The following is a 24,735-nucleotide window of genomic DNA, read 5'->3' as shown; positions in this document are numbered from 1 at the left end:
CTTTGAAAAAAAAAAAAGGGAGAGCACATTTCAAGTCACAAGGACGATTTATAACCTGAAGTTTATTTACGCCTCGGTAATAAATTCACTGTTATTCAAATCGATTATCGGATACAATGAACCGAAAAACAGATTCTTGTCACCGATTTTTATTTCCTGTATTTGAAAAAAAGCGAGCTTTTAACGAACAGAGATAATTGTCGGAATTAGACTGGATCGGGAAGATGATTATACTTAATTGAATTTATTCCGTTTAACTGGTGCTGTTTCGATTCGGATGTGAACAATACGGCATCTTTAGACAGAACATGAACCAGTTGCAGGTGTGGTCTAAAATTTGAAACCGAAACGTTTAACATCTGCACGTATCGCGGTAATTTATAAAGCAAAGAAAAACTTTGGAGTATTCGGAGTCTAATAATAACAGTAATGTACCCGCACAACCGCTATTATCGGTAGCTCGTAAATTTGCGAGGCAATTAACGAACCGTGAGCCGAAAAGCCTGAGGCTATGATACAAACACAGCTCGACGTTTAGAAGAACCAGATACCTGTCAGTTAGTTTTAAGGAATAGTGAAAATTTGCTCTTGATCACGTTCGATATTCTTTTTGGGGGAAAAAAAAAAAAACTAAACTTCCTAGAAGAAAGAAACAAAGTCACTAACAATAACGAAAGTTTTCTTGCCTTACATCACATCCTGTCGATCAAGTCTGAGACTATTTCAACAATATATCTTGATTTGGTAGAAAGAAAAAATAGAAGACAAGAATTTTAAAAAAAAAGTTTACAGACGTATATAATGCTAGAGCAATTATACCACGATTATTATACGATTTTACTAATTTTAAAAACGCACGGTTCGTCGCAAATATTACGAACAATTGTAATTAGCTATAATTAGTTGTTATGTATGTGGTAGTTATAATGTAGCTTATTTTCTCGAAATAACATACCAACGCGAAACAAAATTTATTTCAAGTGATTTTTAGAGACTTTTCTGACAAACAAAAAGGACCAAAAAGAAAAAAAAAACAACCTAGAAGTAGAAAACCAAACTACCGATATTTTTACGCTGTTTATGTCTTGCAGTACGAGACGAGATTCAAAAATGATGCAATTTTCAGACTTCTGGCTTTTAAGATTTAGCAAAAACGTTTCGGTTAATTTTTTTTTTTTTTTTTTTTCATTTCGATCGCATCAGTTCTCACATTTCAATTATTGTTCTGGTATTCTTAACGCAGAAAAAAAATGTACCCTAGATGTTTTTAAGGCAGAAAAGTCTGATCTTTTCGACCATGGAATTAGTTATTTTATGACAAGTCTTTAAGAACTGTGAAAAAATAGACCGGATAATAATGTTAAGTTTGTAATAAAAGTTGGATAAAAAACGGATTCTATGTTTGGAACGATCCGTATTTATTTTCCGCAACAACCCTGCGACACAAATTCAAATTTCGAATGCATTAATCTACATGAAAATTAAATTTAATACTCGATCAACGGGATTTTTCCAAGCATTATTTCGCTAAAAAATAAAAACGACACCACGATTACAATATTTCGTAATTACTTGAATTTTATAGAGTGATTACGAGAGATTACTTGACAGATAAATTTTACTTCGATCGGGTGATTTCGCATAATTTCTAAGATTTCATAAATTTTTTTAAGATTACAAAGAGATTTTTGCAATCGTAAATAACGTCTCGTGACAGCTAATAATTACTAATATCCAGAATTTTGTTTTAATATGACTGATTTCGGGGTGATTTCGGAGATTACGACAGCATTTCCGAATATTAACGATACCTGTGTTAGTGAATTTTTCTAGTTACTATAACAAATGAAATTTTTCTCAGTGTGCACGTTAGCGACGACCACTAGGCTAAAAAGTAATCGACGCATCGATTAATCGAGTCCAAAAAAATAATCCAACTCGACTCAGTTAAATCGGCAAAAATGAATCGTTTAATCGATCATTTCGTATTTTTTTGAAACTCTGCGTATAAATCCAAAATTTCGTAAATTTCAGTACAAGTGGTCTTAATAGCCGGAAAGTGTTTGGTTAATTTACAGTTTCATAAAAAATATTCTCCAACATCAGGTAATAATATTCATTCATCTTTCACTCGTTACATCAAGCAGGTACTCGGTAAGTAACCCAACGATAACAATCGATACCTTCAATCACGCAAATTGATATCATACCGCATCGTTCATGGGGGTAAAAGACAAACAATCGATTGTAATCGAGTTCGAACAACAATCGATTACTTTTCGTCATTCTTACTACACGCGATGTCCCGATTTGTGCGGGCGAATTATTGGACACCCGAAAGAAAGTGAACGGCCGGCTAGAGCCCCGGCGAATTGATAAGGAATGAGATAAGAGAGTCGAGATGAGAGGCCTCGAGAATTGGACGGGCGTCACGTGGTTCCGTGGCACAAGACGGCAGTTCGAACGGTCTGCGCCGAGACGGCGTTAGCGGCGTTAGCGGCGTCGCTCGTCCAAGCGACATTTTGGTATCGCCTCTCGGACCTCAGTACTGTTTTCGTTACGGCGTCGCACGAACCGCGCGTGACTTACGCCGACGCCGCCGCCCCTGCGGGACGGATTTCCTAAAGTACCGTCCAGTGCCCGGATTCTCTTCTCTCTTACGACTTGCTCGTCTATGTGAAACCGTGAATCCGTGCTTTTAGTGTATGTGGAATCCTGTTTCCTGTGCCGATATACGGTGTTACACGTGAGTGAAGCGATCGTCGCCGTTAGTTTCGGCCAAGTTTTAATCGCCGGTTTGTCTACGGCCACGGAACCGCCCCTTGTTCAATTTAACCATTATCGGAAACGTATGCGCGATAAGACTGCGACGACGTATTGTCCGAAATTTATCTAACGATTCGGAATCGAAATTGTGGTTCGTTTCTTCGTTCTCGTCGAGGTTCATTTTTCTTATTCTAATTTCAGCGAATTAGTTGGAGACAATTGTTGTTCGGCCGTAGGTGAAAGATGGTCTGGAAAAAGGAACTTGACGTTTGGTTCTATGAGAATTCAAATATCGTCAGTAACGTCGACGACCTTCGAAATTGGAGGAAAATTCTTGTCGCTAATTTCACGGTCACGAGGGCGAGGTTGTCGCTCGTTGTTAACAGTTGCTAAATGTCATCTTGTAACTATTAGAAAGTAATTCCATATTGTGTACAGCGCGCGTTGTACGTGTACCACCTGCACAAAGCGAAGGTTACCTTCGATCAGTGACGACTACTCGAGAACTCTTAATGGTCGCGGGAATTCTGCACCAGAGTTCCTGATTGAGGAAATGCGTGACGGGCGATTCTAAGGATCGCGAAATGGACAGCAAATAAGATTAAAAAAGAAAAAAACGAGACACTGTAGCCTTTGCGAAACGGTGCAAGTGTACCGCAGGTCGTAGAACCTGATACGATGATACGAACAGCGATAAGGTGGAACACGATCGGTTCGAACAGGTTGGAATCGTTACTCGAACGGATCTCCCAAGTGTCCGTGAAGGAATGTTACGCTGTTAGATTGCGCAACTGATCAGCCACGATCATCGAGTTATGTGACCGCTTGTCCACGTATCGACTTGTACTTTCCGACGAGGCCTCGTGCTGCACCGCTACTTTAAAACTGAACCTTCGTTTCAAGATTCGTTCCGTGTTTCAGAGGTCTCAATGACGTAACGGCAACTCGAGTACCATACCGTTCACAACCGGTATCGGAGAACTTGACACTCTGCATAATGCATGGGAATCCAAAGTTAAACGTTGGAACAAAGGTGTTCAACACACCGCAGGAATATTGACCGAGTGTTTTATCGACTCTTCACTTCGCCAAAATTACTTGCGGGTAGTAACTGGGTAACATGGTCGATTTTGACCTTGGTGTGTACACGTTTCTGCGAATATCCAAGTCCACGGATCGCTAACGAGACTGAAACTGGCAGCCAAACGTTGTAATGTTCTTTCGAATAAGGTAGCAATGTCAGAGAGTAAAAATTTTGGCAAAATACCCTGAAACTCTTGATAGTTTTATCAAATTATGGGGATAAAACTGAAATGCATTTTTCTATTTCCAAATTTCAGACAGTGATTCATTGCCAACTTATCTGACTACTAGCTCCAGATTCGTGTATTCCAAAGATGAAAGAGGGCTCAACAGCGCGATTCTGTATGCAATTTTGACCAACAATACGACAGTACATTTTCATTTGACGCAAAAGTAAAGCTTTTTACAAATTTACTATCGCAATTTCGCAGAATTCATCTCATTTTTTTATTTCTACGTCAAGTGAAAATGGTATTGGACTATTTTTGCTCGGAATTGCATACAGAATCGCACTGTTGAAACCTTTTTTGGCGATTGCGATACGTGGACTTCGTTATTCGGAGATATATATAATTCAAAGTTCAAATCGACGAGGCCATTCCCTTAAAATGAAATCGGATCGATTGATCGCTCGAGTCAACTGAATCCTGAGTTCTATTCGTAATTGAATGAAATCGTCAAGCGTTATGATTCTCTTGATAACGATAAGAGTATAACACTTGAATTACCATAAATACATAGTTTTGGTAAATATCGTAATGTCAGAACCAAATTGGGGGATTTTAACGTAAAGTCAAGGGTGTTTCGGTGAAGGTGAAAGTTCTGACAACATATCGTATTCCATTTTAACAACATGACGGATATAAACCAATCGTCACGATGAGATCTTTGGAATCTTGGAACGTTGAAAGTCTTGAAACCGATTGATTTGAGGGGAAAAATGTAATACCTTGGTCTCTGAAACATCCGTGGTAACGAATTTCGAATATCGGACGAAAGCATAAAGTTTCGGCAATCGTTCGCATCGGGTATATACTGTCTTTGCTAAAAGCGTAAACAGCGTAGCTGACCCGTTTGAATTACTTAATGGACGTTGTATCGACGTCACTGTAGTGTCAGTACAGGTACGTCGCGTTTTCTAGTCACGCGTTTCATTACATTACGTACCGAAGTATGATCGATTCATTCCGCAAGCTCATGCATCGTACAGGTATACAGTACCGAGTGATTTTCACGCGGACTTTTTTATTCACTCGATCGTAAACAGATTGATTGATAGACAATCGCGGCTTGATGTCGTCGTAATCAACGTTGCTTGGAAATGCCGACGAAACTTTTGACTTGAGTTGAATAAAATCTGTACGAAAATAACGCCGGTATGATGTTGACTTTATGATGTTTCTGCGGTTGATAATCATCCAGGAATTTAGAATACTAGGTTTCTAGGTTTGTAATGCGGAAACTTGTTGCACTGTTACTTTTCTAGCTGTTCAATTCTCGTCGCTACGAAATACATTGTTTCTATCATGCCTTGTGTGCGTGTGATGTACTAATTTTTTTTTTTTTTTTTTGTTTTTTTTTTTTTTTGACAAAGTTGCCGTTGAGCTGAAGAAATTTAAAGAGTCGAGAAATTAACTTTGTTAGCTTAGGTATTTGAAACGACGTTGTACGGGAAGAAAGAGTTGAATTCTCGAGAGTAAAAGTTCCCAACAATTATCCTTCGCACATATTTTGCCATCGGATTTATCCACGTTACGAGACTCGGATTTTATAATTGAATAACTCCTTAAAAATGCAAAAGCAAAAATTTCACACGTATGCGAAACGTGTTGTTTTCTTATTATAGTATTATCATCGCGCTTTGTTGAAAAATATTATTACGCATAATGAAACTGTACATTTTTTTAACCTCGCGTCAAAAATTAAATCCTTTTTTACGCAGTTGTGTTAAAACTTGACATTAAAAATTGATGAATTTCACACTGCGGCATACAATTTCTTTACTCGATACTGTTAATCGAAGATGCATCTCGTTGCTGCAAAGATTTTTGCAGATGTTAACAGAGAAGAAAGTTGTTTTATCTTTTTTTTTTCTTTATTTATTGTAATTGCTATTGAGTACAAAATGTATTAATTTTTTTATTCGTAACACCAAATGTACGTTTGAATTTGCAAATAACGTTCCGCTGTCGATAGACGAATGTAGATGTAGTTTAAAGCCGTGACGTAAACACACCCGCACCAATAACAACTACATTCAATAATTTTCTAGTTATTAAATATCCGACTTTCTAGAACAATTCTACACACCCGTCGTCCTAGGTATTGTTCTAAAGTTTAATCTATTCCTTTATGTAACCCGCGATACTGCACGTATCGATTCGTTATCTAAACTTTTCGCGATCGAGATCGTCGACTCATTTTCATCGCGCCGAATTAAATCCTCATACTTTAATCCGCGTTCAAAAAAATTAACGTATACTATTACGTACGTTTTCAAACATCTCGATGGACTTGACAAATTTTCTATAATTCATCACGAAGCAACATTCAGCGGTGTTATCGTTAAACGAGGAATGAATATTCCAAATGTGTAATTTCTTTTTTTTTTTTGATCTCGATTATACGAAACGCGTGTACCAAAAAGTATCTGATCGAAAATTGACAACTTTTTTTTCGCAACGAATCGCCGTTTCGCGTTTTTGACAATCGTATTAGGTTTTAAAAAAAAAAAGAAAAAACTTGGTAAATTAATTCCTAACGCGTAAAATTCAACCATCACTGGCAGTCCGATCGGAGAACCGGAAGAGGTTTAACCTACCTACCGTAACCACGGTGGATGCATAGATGCGAAAACTGCGATAGGTAGAGAGAATGTCTAAATCCTCCACCTCTGTATGTGTGCCAATTGTACAATTAAACTGTGCTCGTTATAGGAACGAATTATTTTTCCCTTGTGATTTTTGCGCAACTACTAAATTCAGCGTCGAGTATCGAACGATGAAAAATGTTTGTACGAAACGAAAAACAGTCGATAAGAAATTGAATGCGATGAATTTTATTTATTTAGCCAGGGTGATGGGGAAATGTTTGTGGAATTTGCTTACTCTTTTCTTTTCATTCTCTTTCTTTATTTCCCTTTTCTATTTCTCTTCGCATCCCCACCTCCCTTTCTCTCCCCCTCCCTTCCTCTCTCTCTCTCTCTCGCTCTCTCTCTCTCTCTCCATTTCTAACAACGACGCCGGCACAGTTGCAACGAAACTACTTTCCGCGTCCAGCGTCACACCAGTTGTTTTCAATAGAGCTCGTCGACTCGCTCCAATAATTTATTTCAATTATAATTGGTCCAACGATAAGTTTTCATCGACAAACTTGAGGCTCCATACACATTTCTGCACTTCCGATTATCAAACTATATTTAATCAATTACAGACCGCGATGTTCATTTTTTTCTAGTGACTAGAAAGATTCGGTAAAACAGATTACGTTGAAGAAATAACTGTTTGAATATTGTTGGAATTAGGAAAAACGAGGTACGCCTAAACATTTTGCGCTATCGTCGATCCTTTTTTTGTGGCAATCGCAATGCAAAATCAGTTTCTGAGGTTTACTCCACTTTTTCAAGTCAAACAAGCCTTTAACGTCAATTTATCGTTGCACGAGCATTAAATTTTCCCAACAGTTACAAGAAAGTATAGTAACAGTGCTAATTTTCATTTTTCACCTAGAACCATATTTTTCGATTGTGGTAAAAAACGAAACTAATTAAAGAACTGAGCGGTAACCGGAACTAAAAATTTCTCTCAGTGAATGCAAATAAAACGTGTTTCCTCCTTTTTACAAACTTCTATGCATTTTTTTTGGTTTTTTCTTCAACTCTTCTCTTTCACTAGTTGATTAATTTCTTTCAGAGGCTTCGACCACCCTCAAAGTAACTCATCGATAAGGGTTCTGAATTCGATACCTAGATGTATCAGGTGGACGTTTGCACCGGCCGGCTTCACGACTGGTAAACGTAACAGCTGACGATTATGTGCAGTATAAATGCAGCCATAATACGCGTGACACCGTTCCTTGGGAAGCTGCGAAACGAAACCGTATATATTTCCATTACATTTAAGCGATCGGTGTAACGTGTAATTTTTTGATCTAATTGTAGGTGGTAGATGATATCCTATATTATATATGCGATAACGGCACACTTCTTAGCGAATAATTACCTGGTATGAGAAACTGGACGGAGAAAGGAAAGAGGAGAAAATGGACAAAAATTAGTTGAAATTTTATTACACTATTTGCGGATGTTGCGTTGTGAAAAATATTAGAAGCCAAGATATTCCAAAGATTGAATATATTTTATGGTCGAAATTGTCCCAGGTAATTTTTTTTTTCTATTAACATTTTTGTTCGTACTTGAGGCATAATTTAATGTCTATGTAATCGAATTTTTTTGGTTCCAAAATATTACACTTTAAAATACATTTTATAATATTTTACTGCTTTTCGTGAAATTCATACGGAATAATGATGCATTTATTTGTTTATTTGTTTGTCAATTTTTTAAAGCGCAATATATTTTATCGATCGGTTGTTGTACGGTAAATTGTAAATTCTATGTGTACCCGACCACGTACGCCAACCGATTGTATTTTACCAACACGCAGCTCTTGGTGCAAATGTTTACCTCACAATCAGATAACACTGATTACCTACCGTCTGTTGTTTATCATTTGTCACGTATATCTGCAACGCGAGACGTTGCATGTCTATTTTATAGGCAATCGATTAACTCGAGTGCAACACAAAATTCCTGAAGAGCGATATCGATAACATGCGTATAAAATTGATTAATTGTACAAACGTTTGAAAGAGCGTTTTATTTAACTTTGGGAAATCAAGTTAAGATGAAATTGAGTGAACGAATTATTGCAACTTTTTTTCTGACCAAAAGTTTGAACGTATAAAAAATTACATTCGTCCGAAAGTTCCTCCTCGTTGCAGAATAAATTCAATTTTCTTGTCTGGACGAGGGTTATTTTTTTGGTTCCGGTCAGAATTATCGATTCTCCTAAAAAAAAAAAAAAGAAAAAAAAATGTAGAATCATAATTTTCTAGTATTACAAAGCTTTCCGAATCTTTATTAGGCAATAAAATTCAACCTGAGATCCTTTAAAAAATGTTCTACATCACGGTGTTTTGCAATTTCAAGTTATTATTGCGCGAGCAAGAAATGTGCTTTTAAAAATGATACATATTCGGTTACTCGTGTGCTGAAACAACGAATGTAGCCGCAAATTGATTCCTCGCCTTTTTTTTTTCACAGGTAGATAATTATACGTTCGTGGTATACGGTACTGTACCTTTACTATTCATTGTCTGTTGTAACCTGATACGGTCATTGTCGCAAAGAGGGTTTTGGATATCACAATAGAGGATCGATTGTAGATTATGCGTTTACTACAATTCGTCGCTCGATTTATCAAATTTATTACTCCGCTTTGTGTATTTCGAATTCTATATTCCGCGAGTTCAGGAGGGTGAAAATTTTGTTTACTTGAGAGAGAGAGAGAGAAAAAAAAACTTAACTTTCTGTGCATAGCACAGTGTGTGTTTTTTTTTTTTTTTTTTTTTTTTTTTTTTTTAATCACAAAATTGTGGCGTAGGTTGAAATTCTGTCGTTGTCATTGAATGACGGGTTGATCTACTCTCGAATAAAGGAAAAATAACGATCATCGAGGAAATTATCGTTTCTAATACGTACGTGAGACAGAAAATTATATTATGCTTATTCGTTCGTTCGTTTTCACTTATCGATAAAAATTTCTCATGCATCGAGATATTCAATTATCATTATAAATAGAAACGTCAAATCACAGACTCCGTGGTGGATTCAACTTTCGACTCACGATCGAAGGAACCGTCTAATTATGCCCGCATTATTTCGTTTTCGCAGTAATTTCGTTTAAATTGTAGTAAATCAGTTACGAATTTGAAATTATTCACAGTCTTACTGGCCCCGATTCATCGTAGAGAAAAATATACGTTTGTTAACATTATGACAAACTTCCTGCTCTTTAATTGGTCTAACGAAGATCCGTAAGATTCAATTCCATGGAAAGCCTCCGAGGACGATGACTTTCACGGTCTATTAAAAAAAAAAAAACTAAAAATTGTCAAAACAATCAAATCGATTCGAATATTCGTTGATGTACATGAATGATTTTTTTTTTTTTTTTTTCTTTTTTCGTTCAATCATCGTTCACGCTTTTTCCTACATGTGCCGTAAAAGTATTTCAAAATTATATCGCGTATCTGCATTATGGAATGACAAGTGAAAGTGCCGTAAATTTATTTTCAACCAAAAGACAAAATTCTGCCCCAGGCATCCGGCGCCTATGCAGTAGTCGATCGGGTTACCGATTTTTTTTTCTTTTCCAGGCAAAAGAGCGCTTTCAGGCAGTGTGTTAAAATTAGTATGAGATTTTTAACCACTTCCGGTGACAGTCTTTCCTTCAACTCTTGTTCAAAGCGTTAATCCTCGTGTGTCGAGGGAGGCGGTTGAGCGTAGTTCGCGATACTTGAAGAAGAAAAACAAACCAAAACTCTAAGAAACTAATCGACGTCGCGGTGTCTACACGTTGTATGAATGAACTGGTCCATGTTCTATTTATTCTTCGTCGAAGAACATTTTACAGCAACTACAAATCGCTTAGGGAATTTATTAACTTTGGGACGTGTAATTATGTCCGCGCGGTTTACGTTGTGAAAAAATATCGCAAGTTGAGTAAATATGTTTGAATTTAACTCTTAGGCTGCACGCCGGGGTCAAAATGACCCCGCGGCATGTTCACCGTAAATTACGTATGAAGAATATTAAAAATAATCTGATTTTATCCAAGATAAATAATGAAACATCGTTCTTTTTTATAAAAATTCAACTTCACTCACTCAAATAAATAACTTTTTTCATTACACAGTATCTCCATATTTTTTTATTTCTTTTTTCTTAAATATCTGTATCTTGAGAGTTACGTAATCAATGTTTAGTTCACAATATTGAAAATTCAGTGAGTTGTGATTTTTTTTGAGAAAATGTAAATTTGAACAACTGGTGAATTTGAAAAATTAACGACGGAGCCAGGAATCGAACCTGGAATCTAGCGATGCTTTACCGGAGACTTACTCCACTAGACCACCTAGCCGCCCTGACTCTGTTGTCTTTAATTTCTCTCATAACCAGTGAGTTCAAATTTGTTTTCATGTGCCCGATTTGTATGAGTAAGAATTTCTTCTCTGCATGCACGATGTAAGGAGACTAGTGTGTAGATGTTTATGTTTACCCCTTTCAATCCTTCGCTTCCGATGAGAAGCCCGTAAGACAGCAATGCTGTCTAATTGTTGTGATTTTTTTTTATTAGAATGATCCATTTTCCGCTATTTTTTTGTTTTATGTATTTTTTTTTTTTTTAGATATTCTAAATTTCATTTTGCCAAACATAACTGTATAATAGTTGAAAAGTAACCAAGAATGTTTTCAAATTACTCAAATCGATGTACGATCGATTCTACGCAATTCTAATGTTAATACAAAGGAACGCTAGGAGTGAAAACATTTTTACAGATTTTCTAACCTCATGATTACTTTAATGAAGTTGATTTTTGCAAAATAATAGTTCCTCATAAAAACACCAACTTCAAAACTCGTAAACCTGCAGAATAGTTTTCTTTTAAACCTCGTGCATGCGAATTATCCAGCATAAAAATTGATGGCAGTCGCATTTTCTGCAAACGAACCATGTTTAAAAATTGCAGAAACTTTGTTATATCTCATCATTGCAATTGGTAATCATCGACCATCATTCGGGCGAAAGGCTTTCGGTATTGCGATGAATGACCTTATCAGGCCATGCCGCAGGTTTCTACGGTCAGCCTGGAAGCGGTGAAAGTTATTCTTTTCGAACGGACACCCTGCACAGCAGGTTGAACCTGCTGCTCCAATTCTGATGGTTAACCCCATGGGTATTTCTGCTCTAATTTTGCCGGGAATTGTCTCTGATCTCGGTTTAAGACTCGGAGAAAGGTATGGGAATTTTTTCAGTGAAAGTTCTCGAAATCTCACGCGTTTATCGCAGACCAACCGCCGTTGAATTCCTGCGGCCCTTTTGCTCTCTTCTTCTGGTACACTCACTGCACTCTGTAGGAATTTCTTCTGTCGCTTTTACGCACAGAGAATGGTCCAAGTTAAACTTAGAACCGCGTCGTCCCGATTCTTCCCTTCCTTTTTACCCCCATTTACCGCGCTCTCGATCTTCGTTGCCTTCATTTTTTCGTTCACAAATCAGCTGCCAGCTATAATCTTAATTGGATCTACTTCTCGTTCAAAGTCCCTTCGAAACGGGATAAGATCGCTTTCTTTCACTTTCGAACGTCGGCACGTCTCGTCTCTGTATAATAATAATTATTGAGGTTACGTGATGTACAATACTTTATATCGTCTTTATTTAAAGAAATAACCGGTACAGTTTCAGTTGAATAATCGAGTATTTAATTATACTGCAAGTTTTGTGTAGATACAGGCTCGTGATTGCAAAGATCAAAGTTGAATCGCTTTTGATAACAAGATTTTACATTTTTACTGAAAAACATGCGAGCAGGAAGTATGTTTAATAATTGAACTAAACTTTTCGTATTTTTTTGCGCTAATATTCAAAAATAGCGATTCGATCTCGGAAGTAACGATGATTGAAAAAAGTTTCAAATGTCATCCAAGAATCTTGTAGGTATATTTTAATCAATACGAGTTGAGAGGTTGTATTGAAAAATAATTGGAAACCGATCAGTCTACTTTGAAAACCGGAAATAAAATGACAAAAATGCATCAAGCGATTTTTAGAATCAGTTATACCGGGACAATCTCTTGAAAGTTGAAAATCAACCGCGCATGCGCGAGTTTTATCGGCTGTTCGTGCAGGATGGCGATCCCGAGTTTCAGCTGTCAAACTGTTTCTGCCGGCGATGTAGTTGATACGAATTTTCGAGGTTAGAATCTCAAATAATCGAGGTGGTGACTCGGAAAGGTTTCGGAAAGCATTTGTTATTGGATCGTAAAATAGATTCTTGAAAAAACGGTCGGAACTTAATGCTCATGCTCTTTGAAAATTCAAACGTCCACATTTTGCGTAGGTTGGCCCGCCTGCATCGTAGACAAGAACTTCGCTGCGGGAAGATTTCGCCGACCAATGAGATTGAATTATTTGACGCATGCGCGGTTGATTTTCAAGTTTCAAGAGATTGTCCCGGTATATACCCAGACATAGGTACGGTGTAAAACGAAGGATACCCTCGAAACAGATCGTGACTTGCCGCAGGTCGCGCGTTACCCTCTCCTTACCTTTCCCTGTGTACATATATACGTTATATGTTTGGACGTACGGCAAGACTCCGTGGTCGTAGACAATACCGATTTTTACCTTCACTTCCGGCTGCTCAATTAAAGCGCGGAGAAGAAGGAAAGACATTTAATTTACATCCTTAACAGGTGCCTGGCCTGAAAAGAGTTCGGTGAATATTCTTCAACGTGCAGCAGTGAACAAGAGATTTGTATCGTTAGTTACACGTGAACTACACGGTGTATCGATTAACATGATATTGCATTGAAATTTTCTGATACGTTTCATATAACAAAACTGAAATGAAAAGTGTAAAGTGTGCAAAGAGGTAAAAGTGCAGAAACTGTGCGAACGGACGGAGATTTTGTTCCCCTGATTCTGAAAATCGTAGGCAAAGAGAATTTTTCGGAAATCAAGTTATTCCCGTAACCGTGAGCAGCGCCGAGTCCCGAGGGGGTGATTTCGCCCTGGGCTCAGGACTATGTCATGACCACCACAAATCCAGGCTCATCATTCAGCTTGAGAAGGGGAAAGACCACGGTACCGGAGAACCATGATTCCAGGAATTACGGACCCGGTTCGAAGAGCGTCTCTTCCCTCGGGACGACCTTCAACTCACTCGCCCTTGACGTGTCTTACGCTGCTCTCAGCAGCCGCTCGAGTCCACGACACTCGGCGAGGAGCTTGTCCAGCGTATGGGAAGTCCCCGAACCCGACGAAGTCGTGGAACGGGAAGACCCGGAACTGTGGGAGGACATCGGCGTCGTCGAGTACCTCGAGAGGCGGCTCGGCCCTCCCGACGAAAGCACCGCCGACGAGAGGGTCGAAGACCTCAGGCAGGTCCTCATCGAGACCGACCTCCACGAGGGTGACGGCGAGGCCTCGGACTTCCTTTTTCACGTCGCCAGGACCAAGCACGGGAAAATCTACATCCGAGTCATCAGGACTTTGCTGATGAATCGAGGTAAAGATGTTTTCAAATTGTGTCTTTTTTACGGAAAGCAGGTCGAGCGGTGACGATTACTGCCAAGTGTTCGATTCTGGGTTGTGTCATTTGGGGATTAATGGAAACAAAATCATCGAAATTTGTTTGTGAAATTAGGAATTTTGTTTCATTCGATTTTTTAAAGTGTTTTTGTTTCATCTCTTCTCCTTGTAACTTTTTATTCGAGATTGTGGACCCCATTCGTCTCCAAAATGGCGCTGACATTCGTCGCGACGATCGTCGTTCTGCCTTGACATCGAAAACGTGAAAATGATAACGTAACGCGGAGTACGCTCTGATTTTAATTATTTGTAGACGACAAGTATGACTTTGAAACCGTATCTTCAAGGCCCACGTGTAAGTCGGGGGATTGCAACTCCTTATCGTTTAACGCTGAACTTTGATAGTCGAATACTTCTTTGGTTACTTACATATTCCATGAAAAATGTAAGGTTATTCTGACTACCTTGCGAGATTGCGTGTATGTAATGACATATAATATGAGAGCGGTCAATGGGCTCAAAAACATGTTACGTAATCTTGAAATTATTGTAGATACTCGGTAGATTGATATAACTAAAAAGATCGTTCAGGATATTCTGTTCTCTCACGTAAACAGTTGAAAAATTATGCTGGCAATACTCGTCATAGATTTTTTAGAATCTAAAAATGAAAACAAAATAATTCGTATGCACGTGGCATCAATATTAAAAGATGATTATGATTTATTGCAAAAAGCAAAGTACAGAATTTGACGTTTCGAATAACTTAACGAAGTTTTAACAAATCGATGAATCATTTTGCTAACAAATTTTTACATACGTGTAACAATATTCAAACGCTAAACAATAGAGAGTTAACAATGGATGGTTTACGTAATTGAACGGTTGAAAAATGAAATTAGATGTCGACAAAAACTGCAAATAACATTCTGAGTGATGAGACTGCGATTATTCGTTGAATTATTTTCGATCTAACAACAAATACGATTCGGGTTAATAATCTGCCGAGTACAAGACATGGGGCAATTATAACTGTGAATTTCACAATTACCACGAGCCTTTTATCCTGTGTACATTTTTTTTTTTGTATACTTCTGTTTGAATTATAATACCGACAGAGTTTTAGCGTTATTTTAGTTCTCCTCCGTGACTACGCGACGCCACATGCCCGCAGGTATATATATACATACACATGGGTATGTATAATATCAACATTAATTATGACGTCAAAGCGTTAAAATGTGTGTTTGAATTCTGTATACAATACCTACGTATACTAAAATATTGATCCCGTTTTACGTAATAATTATATTCATCACGCTCTCTGAGCATCGTCTATGTATAATGTACATATATACCTTTGAAAGAATTCACCTTGTAATATCGCGGGTTTCATACTTTTCAATTCAAAACCATCCACAGACTCTATTTACTGTTGATAAGAATTGCCACATTTGAACATGAAACTGTTGAATGTATTAATGAAAAATTATTGTTGAAGAGTTTAGATTTCTCGTTATCAACGATTTTTATGTATTATACATACTTATCTGTATTTATTTTCTACGTCTATGCTTATCTTAAAGCCAGTATCATGACACTTTAATAGATGTACGATACATACGTATACGTTGAATAGCTGTAGAAAGCGATTTCGCAGTGCTTGTGAAAAGCTTGCGTGCCAATGTAGGCCACTGAAATCAATTCAATTAGCCTGTAAAGTTGCGGAAAACGAAAGAAAAAGATGTAACGAACGAAATTGAATCAACTTTTAAGTAGCCATGCTAGTCAAATAACGAAAACTGCACATACTCAACTAAACTAATCATGATAGTATTGAGATTATTTTTTTTTCTCATCATGAAGTTCAACTACTTTGCTTATAATCGATAAAAGAGTAAACATTTTTTAACTCTGAAAATCTGATCAAATATACGTGTTGATTACAATCAGTAGTTGAATTTAAAAATAGAATAAAGACAACATTTAGAAGTTTCAATATTATAAAGTTTCTACAAGATTTAAACTCTAAGAAAAATAAATACTTGCCAGGTATGTCTTGACGAACGTCTTCATCGGCGTCCACTAATTGATCGAAAATTGGAAAAAATTACATTAAAGCGTATACTAAAAGTAAATCCAACAAGGTTAAAAACCGAGTCCAATTGTCCTATCGTATAATACATAAAAATATCTAGCAGAATGAATTGCGCCAGCTTTGCTAAAAGTGTAATTACGTGTTTCAAGAAAGAAAAATGTTGATGCGGAACGAAAAGATGACGGCGAAAAACTTGAGAGTAAAATAAATGCCTTTACGTGATACATTGTATCCAACAAACGTAGAAACAGATTTATTCCAAGACGAGGTATCGTCGATTCCGTTGAATCTTTATAGGCGTGAAATTAGTCGCGTACGGCGGAAATTCCTCGGCGTTGTTCACTTTTTTATCGATACGTTTTTCTTCGATTCCTTCCAGCCTCCCGTATTCTTCTGTTTCCTCGCAGTCTTTTATCAAGAAAGCAAACAGAAGCCATAAACCGTTTACTTCACGTCCGCGTCGTCGCATAAATACCAACTAAATTCTCACCGTAAACTGTGTAAAAAAAAAAAAAAAAAGAAAAAAGTTGGCTACAAGCAATTACTAGGACAGCCAAGTTCAGTGTATCGATAAAAATGTCGGGCAGTGAAATTATGACCGTTCAACGACAATTGGTTGACGTGCAGAACGGATCGGGTGACGTCTCCGTGAGGTTAGAATTAACCGGGGAGCCGGGAGCCGCGGCTCCGTGTCTCCAGCTGCCGTTTAACCCCGCAGACCACGATCTCAGCCCCGGATTCAGGCTGACAAAGTTCGGCGACATACGTGGCAAGGGAATGAAACCGAGCCGCGACGAGCTGCGCCCTTTGTTGACGGCCTTCGCGCCATGCGGCGAAGAACCGGCGGTGACGCAGCTCGACCGGTTGGGCCTGAGTCTCCTTGAGTCGAGCAACATGCTATGCCCGGTGGTCGAGGACCCCTACTTGATGGGCAGGATCGCCTGCGCGAGCGTCCTCAGCGGAATCTATTCCCTGGGCGTCGCCGACTGCGCGACGATTCGCATGACGATCGGGGTCTCGAACAGATTGGAGGACAAGGAGCGCGAAGTCGTCGTGCCGATGATCATCCGGGGATTCAGGGACGCCGCTCAGGCGGCGGAGACCCTCGTCCAGGGCGCAACGGTCGTCTCGAATCCCTGGTGCCTCGTCGGCGGGACAGCCGCAGCTGTGTGCTCTCACCACGAACTAGTTCCACCCGATGGCGCCACCGTCGGCGACGTGATGGTGTTGACGAAACCCCTTGGAACGATGGCAGCCGTGGTCGTAGCCCACTGGATGGAGCTGCCGGAGCGGAGGAGCCGGCTTCTTCTCACCATCACCGAGGAGGACGCCGTCAGGGCGCATCGTAGGGCCGTCGACTCGATGGCGAGGAGCAACCGTGTGGCGGCCATTTTGATGCGGAAGTACAACGCTCACGCCGCGTGCGATGTTTCCGCGTATGGGATCCTCGGGCATGCCGAAGTCCTCGCCAAGAAGCAGAGCAACCCTGTTAGCTTTGTTATTCATAACATGCCCGTTATCGCAAAGATGAGCACCACATCCAAGCTCACCGGAAACGCCATGCCACTTCTTCAGGGACTCATGCCCGAGATTTCTGGCGGGCTTCTTGTCGTTCTGCCCAGGGAACAGGCTGCTGCCTATTGCAAGGCACTGGAGAAGACGGAACAGCGGCAGGCTTGGATTATTGGAATTGTTGAATCCGGCGGTAGGACCGCAAGAGTCATCGATAGGCCCAGGGTCATCGAAGTCCCGGCTAAGGAAACTGGGGCACTTTGGTAATCGGACGATTTTCATCTTTCTCGTCGTTCGGACAAACCGGAATTGGGTTTGTTTGGTTAATACGTAGTTTTCGCACAGAATCTTGCTTCGTGGATTTTTTTTACGAGTGAGTAGTTTTTATCGCGTTAATTTGGAAACGTTAAACATTTATGTGGATTTGGAAGATTGCAATTTTTAAATTCGTTCCATTCGTTTAAAATTTTCAGTTACGTGTCAATTATTGGTAAACATAATTCTTGTCAGATGTCAACACCAATTTCAATGAGATTTTTTTCGAAAATTTAGATTACATAGAACAGATTCTCGGCCCTGATGGTCTACTGTTCTGAAAAAAGTCATTATGGTAACAAGCGTTGAAAATTAGAACTATTTCATATTATTGTTGCCAAAAAAGTAAGATAATAAATACCTCGGATACGTGATTTTCAGGGAAATTTATTTCATGCTGTCTGTCATTTAGATAAATAGATATGGAAAATTGAAAGTGCGACGCTCGATAAATTTAAAACTAATAATAAGTATAATAATAAGATTATTAAAATTTAGCAGCTCATTACTTGATTATTAAATTTCGTTGCTAGATTAGGCTTTGAATAATTCGAACTGATCGGTAGCTTGGTCACCTATATAAATCCATTTCACCATGACTTATCCTTACAGAGATTAACCGTTTTATCTTCCCAGTACTATTAAACCGTGCATGCGTCAGTATGCTATTCGATTCAAGTCGTTAGTCACATGCCAACTTTACGTAAGCCTTTATACTGAAATATTATTCATGCTAAAAATTCCAACAATGCAAATCAATACAGCCCAATGATGTTACTGCAACTCCACAATTTATAACATGAACCGATTAGAATATATTGTTATCGATACTTAGAATCGTCTCGATAGTTGTCAGGGAGTCAATTCGTCGGTGGAAAGTTGCAGGGAGAGAAGTTGTCAGTGAAAAAAAGTTGAACATAAATGTGGCAAAAACTGGTCCATCCGCATTACACGAGTTACAATTTCTCTCGTTGCAATTCTCGATAGCGGCGAGAGTGCATTCCACAACCTTATAAAATTACCCATTGCATCCAGGTGAAAACCTGCAGTGGTAATTAAGGTTACATGTCGTACATCATCCGTAAGTTGAATATGTTAATTTGACATTTTATATATTCAGTTCAATAATTTCACAGTATGTTAACTTTTACTCGGAGTTGTGATATTGTATTATTTTTTCTTATACCGTATGTGGTGCCGGAGAATGTACTTATCGTAAGGGTAGAGTTATAATACATTCTTGCAAAAACTGAGCAATAGCAATTATCGATTCTTTGGCAAGTGCAGTAATTGTATTTTCGTATTTTTAGATACCAAATAAAGTTGTAGGGATTTTATTATAAGAAAACTGTTGAAAATAATCTCAAATTTAAGCAAGTATCACTGTGAACTTTATAAGTTGATGAAAAAAGTATTGAAAGACAATAAATAAAAATTGGATAATATTTCATCTGATATTTTTACATGTAAATTTTTTTTCTTAAGTTTTGTATTGTATTTTTCGTTGCGAACCAACGTAATGCTTTCATTGTATGCATTCGGTGTAGATAAGATAATGATTGCAAAGCCAAGGAACGTCACAAATTAACTTTATATCTCGCATTGATAATGCCATAGACAACAAATGCAAGTATTGATAATATAAGCAATTCCATAAACTTTGCTCATGATATTCAATTAACAATATTGAACACTCTTTCACCTTGTCAGATATTTTATTTTTGTAACTTTCCCAAACCATATACTTGCATAAAAAATCACCGAACTTCATCTGAACTTCCACGCTGAACCGAAATTAATTGTGTTAAATATAATGTTTTTGTTTTTGAATCTAACAGTGATATGCTGTGTCCGGTTTCTAGTGTTGATGAGGCGTATCTAGTTTTTTTTTTTTTTTTTTACACGACGATAATGCTCCGTGGTAACTTTTTACCGTACACAATCAGACTTTTCATCGTTTATAGTTGGTCACCTTGCAATTCCTCATGCAAGTATACAAAGGATGTTGTAACTCGAAAAACAATCGACAGAAACTGATGACAATGATCGATGATTGAAAAATTTAAAGACAGCCACCCCTAGGCAAATTTTCGTGACGAATACTCGATGGTAAGTGGACGTGGCGTCTTAAGAAGCCGTATTGGCGATCAAATAGCTTCTTTATCGGTAGGATCGATTCAACACGTAATCCCATAAGCACAAAAAACCCCAATTAGAGTAACCATCTGCAACGGTCGTCAATCAACGAAGTGACGAAGAGAGTTCATCAACGTTTTCCAGGGTTCGTTTGAATTCCCCCCGTGCTTCGACGAGTACGACGACTAGCGCCGTAGACAAGTAAACGGCGTATTTGGTGAATTACGGAAAGAGAAACATGGCCGATTGATCTGCGCGTAGTTCGTGTCGCAGGAAGAACGCGCTCTCGCTCTCGCCTTAGTTCGCATCGACGTGCCCACGTCTGTTCGCAGCGATGAGTCACAGCGTAAAGTCGCACTGACTGTCTCGCATTCTCGACAACAATAAATTACGATGAGTGTTGTGAAGTGTCTAAGCCGCAGCTCGTTCTCATCTTCGATTTCACCCGACGGAACTTTCATCCCGATTCCGGCTGCTGTATCTGCTTCCCCGCCAGTGGCGGATGCTCGAGCTATCCGCTAATCTACGCCGTGAGTGTCGCGTGTCTGTGCCTGTTTGCGTGGTTCGTGTTTGTGCCTGTCGTCTGTTTTACGCTGTTTTCTTAATCGGTTAAATTCAATGTTTTAGTCACGTTGCCGCATCTCCGTATCTCGCATCAGGTATCCCGTCGATCAAACTACGACTCGCCTTAACCCCGGGTGAGATAATGTGTTGAATGGTAAATATCCCGCTTTTTTCTTCCTTACTCTCTCACTTATCGTTAGTCCGTCATTCTTACCAACGCGCTCTGTCGATCATTGGTCACGTCAATCGTAAGGTGCGATTCGGCTCTTGAGCAGCGAGGTGAGACGGCGAAATTACGCGACGTTTAACCTCGCGCTACAATTTGAATGGGGCACGTGCTACGATTGGTCCTCGGCAAGGGCGTCTGCTGCTGCGTTTCTTTTCCTAGAGCCGGTTAACGGATGAATAATACAACGCCGTGCACAAAGTACGGAGCTAAAACTCTCCATTAGTCGTCTGTGCGGTACAGTCGCGATTACGTAACTCCGATCCGCGTTGATATTTCCTTTCCGTTTAATGTTCTCCGTGTGTTTTAATCCTTGATTCCGCGATCCTCTTCGTATTTTGAAGCGATGACCTAATCCTCTGGTCGAATATTATTCGGACTATAAGCCGCCCGCTCAGTAATTGATCGCGGGGCATCCCCAGCTCATCCGACTTGTTTATTCAACGATTGATTATTATTCGACGCCCGTTGCAGATTCTGTTTTCATCATCTTCACCTTTTTCTTCTTTTATCATCCTGCCGCATTCGATTATTCATACATACTACGAAAACGCCGCACAGGCCGTCGGCCAGCGGAAAAGTTTGTGTTATCGCTGTATCAAATCTAATAAGTAGTAATTACTAACAGTATTACGAAGCCTGCGAACGGCGCGTTCGAAGTTCGAAAACCCTTCCGAGAACGACCACCAATAGGAGAATAGACCTTGTTTGCTAGTCGGGGGTTTTAAAATAACTTGCGAGTCAAGAAGGCTGAAAATCTGCGGGAAATTTGAAATTTGTTCTTGGGTATGATTTTCGTTCTTAGGTACTTTATTTCTTCACTGCATCTCTGCGTGTAACAAATCTTCTGCATCGCGGTCTGCTACCCTGCTATCCGACGGCTTATGCAACATTTCCCAACTTTACCCTTTCGGAAAATCAATATGCACACCTTTAGGTCAGCCCGGTCTTGCATGTTTACATACAGTGTGTTGATAGGTGTGAAGGAAAGGTAATTGGAATCTAATATCGTCGATTAGTTACACCGTCGTCTAATTTTAACCTCGATTTTTACTTGCGGACATTTTTAGCTTGCAATTAATTTGTAACGAATTGAATATGTAAGTTAGATGAATAATATAAAATGGTTCGGTTCCTGACGCGAGTATTGTACAAACTCTGAAATATTAAAATTCGTAACGACGACTAACTGCATGGAAATTTGATTACTAATAAAAATTTACACGAAGCTCCTCAGTAAGAATTTGAATATTTCAGAGTTTGTATAATTCCCGAGTCAAAACACCCAAAAACTATTATTTATGATCCGTGTTCGAAGAGTATTCCTGTAAAAAATCTATCCAACTCAATTATATAATTTACTTAAACGTAGGTAGTATAAAATATAAAAATGCGTTAAAAGTCAATTTTAAAATTGAGGTTGAAATCCGACGCACATACATATTTATGAAAATTCAACTCTAGCGATGAAAATATTTTAGGAAATGTTTTCATACGAGGTATGATTTAATTTCTCAAAAATTGACTTCCAAATTTTATACGAGTGTGTAGCAGAATCAACGAAATACAAACGATGCGGTGGAGAACATGAGAAAAAGATTTAGTATGTGCGTACGCAAATTGATTATATCGCAAGTTAGCAAGTTAGTAAGTATGTACGTAAGTAAATTGAATAAGTCGTTATTTCGCAACTTTAGGATTACCTGAAATTTATCAAACCGTTAAAAAACTCTGATTTTGTAAATTGAATTTCTCCAGTTACTCCAGACGTGCGAAATAGTAATTTTTTGTTTCAACGTTACGATACGTTAACGTTACTAACTTCAGCCTCGCGAATATCCTCCATCGATCACGAAGATAAATTATACTAATCATGTAAACAAAATATTTTTTCGCGACGGGCAACCTTAACCTACTTATTTCGAACTAATTGTAAATCCACGACTACTACGACAATCGCGTGTACATGGAACGATTCGCGTTGAAGATGCAATTATAAGCTACGGTGGTTTATCATTATAATCTTATCGTTCGTTTAGTTAGGAATTGGTTAGCCTTGATTATAACCGATTAAGCACTGTACAACATCGATTTCCTTCAATTCGTTACGATAATCGGCTCGATCAAAGTCTTGAGGTGCTGCAGCCGTAACACTGAGTAAGCGGATTAGCACCGAAGAGGAACGTTTTTTTTTTTGTGTAATTTTTTCTTACGGCTGCCTACGTCCCACACAATTATTCAGTATTGAAAAAAAATGTCAGCAAAACATTTCTTCTTCTCCGTTTATCAAACTCAAAAGATGCAAATTTTTCACCCTTTATTGCAGTCTTTTTTTTTGTTTTCTTCTTTCTTGTTCACGACGACCAAGGATAAAATTATTTGGCAATCGTACGAGTTTTGCACACCGTATATTCAAATTAATGAAAAAATCTCTTGCGAACTGGAAGAATTGCGTGCAAGCATAGATAGAAATAGATTTTACGTTATATACGGGTTATTTGCACCTTATCTCGCAAAGTATCGGCCGTGTCTTATCTTTATATTTCTAAGACACTGGAAGCAAACGAAGCGAGTTACTTGGATACGTTTGTCAACTGAATCACATCGGACGTTGAGCTTTTTGTATTCCTATATATTATTACCGAGTAATTGACCTTGTAGATGTTGTTGGTAACCCAAAAAAACACTTGCATTCAGACACGTACGAGACACTCGAGTCGATCATTCATTAAAAATTATGCTAAACTACCGATCGCGTGTCGGTGCATCTAGAAATCGTAAAAAGTTTCACGATACATGATCGTACTTCAAACAATGACTACACGTTACGTACGTAATTCGATCTTCTGCACGTACGCCAAACTCGGTTCATTACGATGACTCTAATATATCATTGTACAATGCGCGTAATAAAAAATTTGCGCAGCTTTTTTTTTCTTCAGAATTCAGTTGATGTATCGAATTCAACCTTTGAGTCACGCATTATTGCGGTGAATCAATTTTTGTAACAAGATGGTTTTTTGGGGTCGCTGATTACAAATCTGAAATGAAATTTCAAAAACTAAAGATGCCGGACAAAAAGTTGAAATTTGATCCAATACGGGCCAACAACTGTATACTGAGTTTTCAAAATCTGATTTCAGATTCGTAATCAGTGATGCCAAAAATCTCCTGGGCAGATTTTTTTCTCCGGATTCGATCAAATTTGAAATTATAGTCTGCCAAATTGGATCCGCCATCTTGAATTTTTTAAATTCGATCTCAGATTCGTTATCAATGTCCCCAAAAACTTATAATTTATGTAAAACATGTACATGTGTAGAAGGGGTACCTTTCTCGGAAATGAACTCAACAATTTGTTTATAAAAATAACAATTCACGTTATACCGCAATAATTACTCTGGGATGTTGAAAACCTGTTAATACACTATCAAAAATAACAAAAAACCGCACAGAATTACGTTGAAAAGTTATCTGAATATACAAAAAAAAAATGGATACAAAATGGGCGGTAAGAATATTTACAAACTATGACTCAAAGGATTAAACACTGAAAAGCCGAACAAAGTCCGAGCCGAGAGATGATTGGTGAAAGGTTTTCAATTTGATCTGAGTCTTGTTCCCGTTTATTCGCGGTGTATAATGTAACAAATGGACAT

The 24,735-nt window shown here is 38.5% G+C and overlaps 1 protein-coding gene across 6 annotated transcripts in view; it reads left to right on the top strand.

Moving 5' to 3' along the window:
• The window catches only part of LOC124181958 (trafficking kinesin-binding protein milt), a 98,253-nt gene that overhangs the window by 58,074 nt on the left and 15,444 nt on the right, over window positions 1-24,735 (top strand). Inside the window, exons 1-2 of one of the 6 annotated variants that reach the window (XM_046568721.1) lie at window positions 2,559-2,746; window positions 13,388-14,202. The exons of 2 other annotated variants lie outside the window; for them this stretch is intronic. In XM_046568721.1, the coding sequence (XP_046424677.1) occupies window positions 13,725-14,202 (478 nt within the window). In that variant the 5' untranslated portion in view covers window positions 2,559-2,746; window positions 13,388-13,724. Of the gene's footprint in view, window positions 1-2,558; window positions 2,747-13,387; window positions 14,203-20,534; window positions 20,817-20,913; window positions 21,005-24,735 lie in introns of those variants that run through there. 3 more of the 6 variants (XM_046568726.1, XM_046568725.1, XM_046568727.1) reach the window with 3 other exon arrangements.

Source organism: Neodiprion fabricii, chromosome 5, assembly GCF_021155785.1.
Source record: "Neodiprion fabricii isolate iyNeoFabr1 chromosome 5, iyNeoFabr1.1, whole genome shotgun sequence".
In the NCBI taxonomy this organism is placed as follows: domain Eukaryota; kingdom Metazoa; phylum Arthropoda; class Insecta; order Hymenoptera; family Diprionidae; genus Neodiprion; species Neodiprion fabricii.
This window is presented reverse-complemented; position numbering and strand designations above follow the sequence as displayed.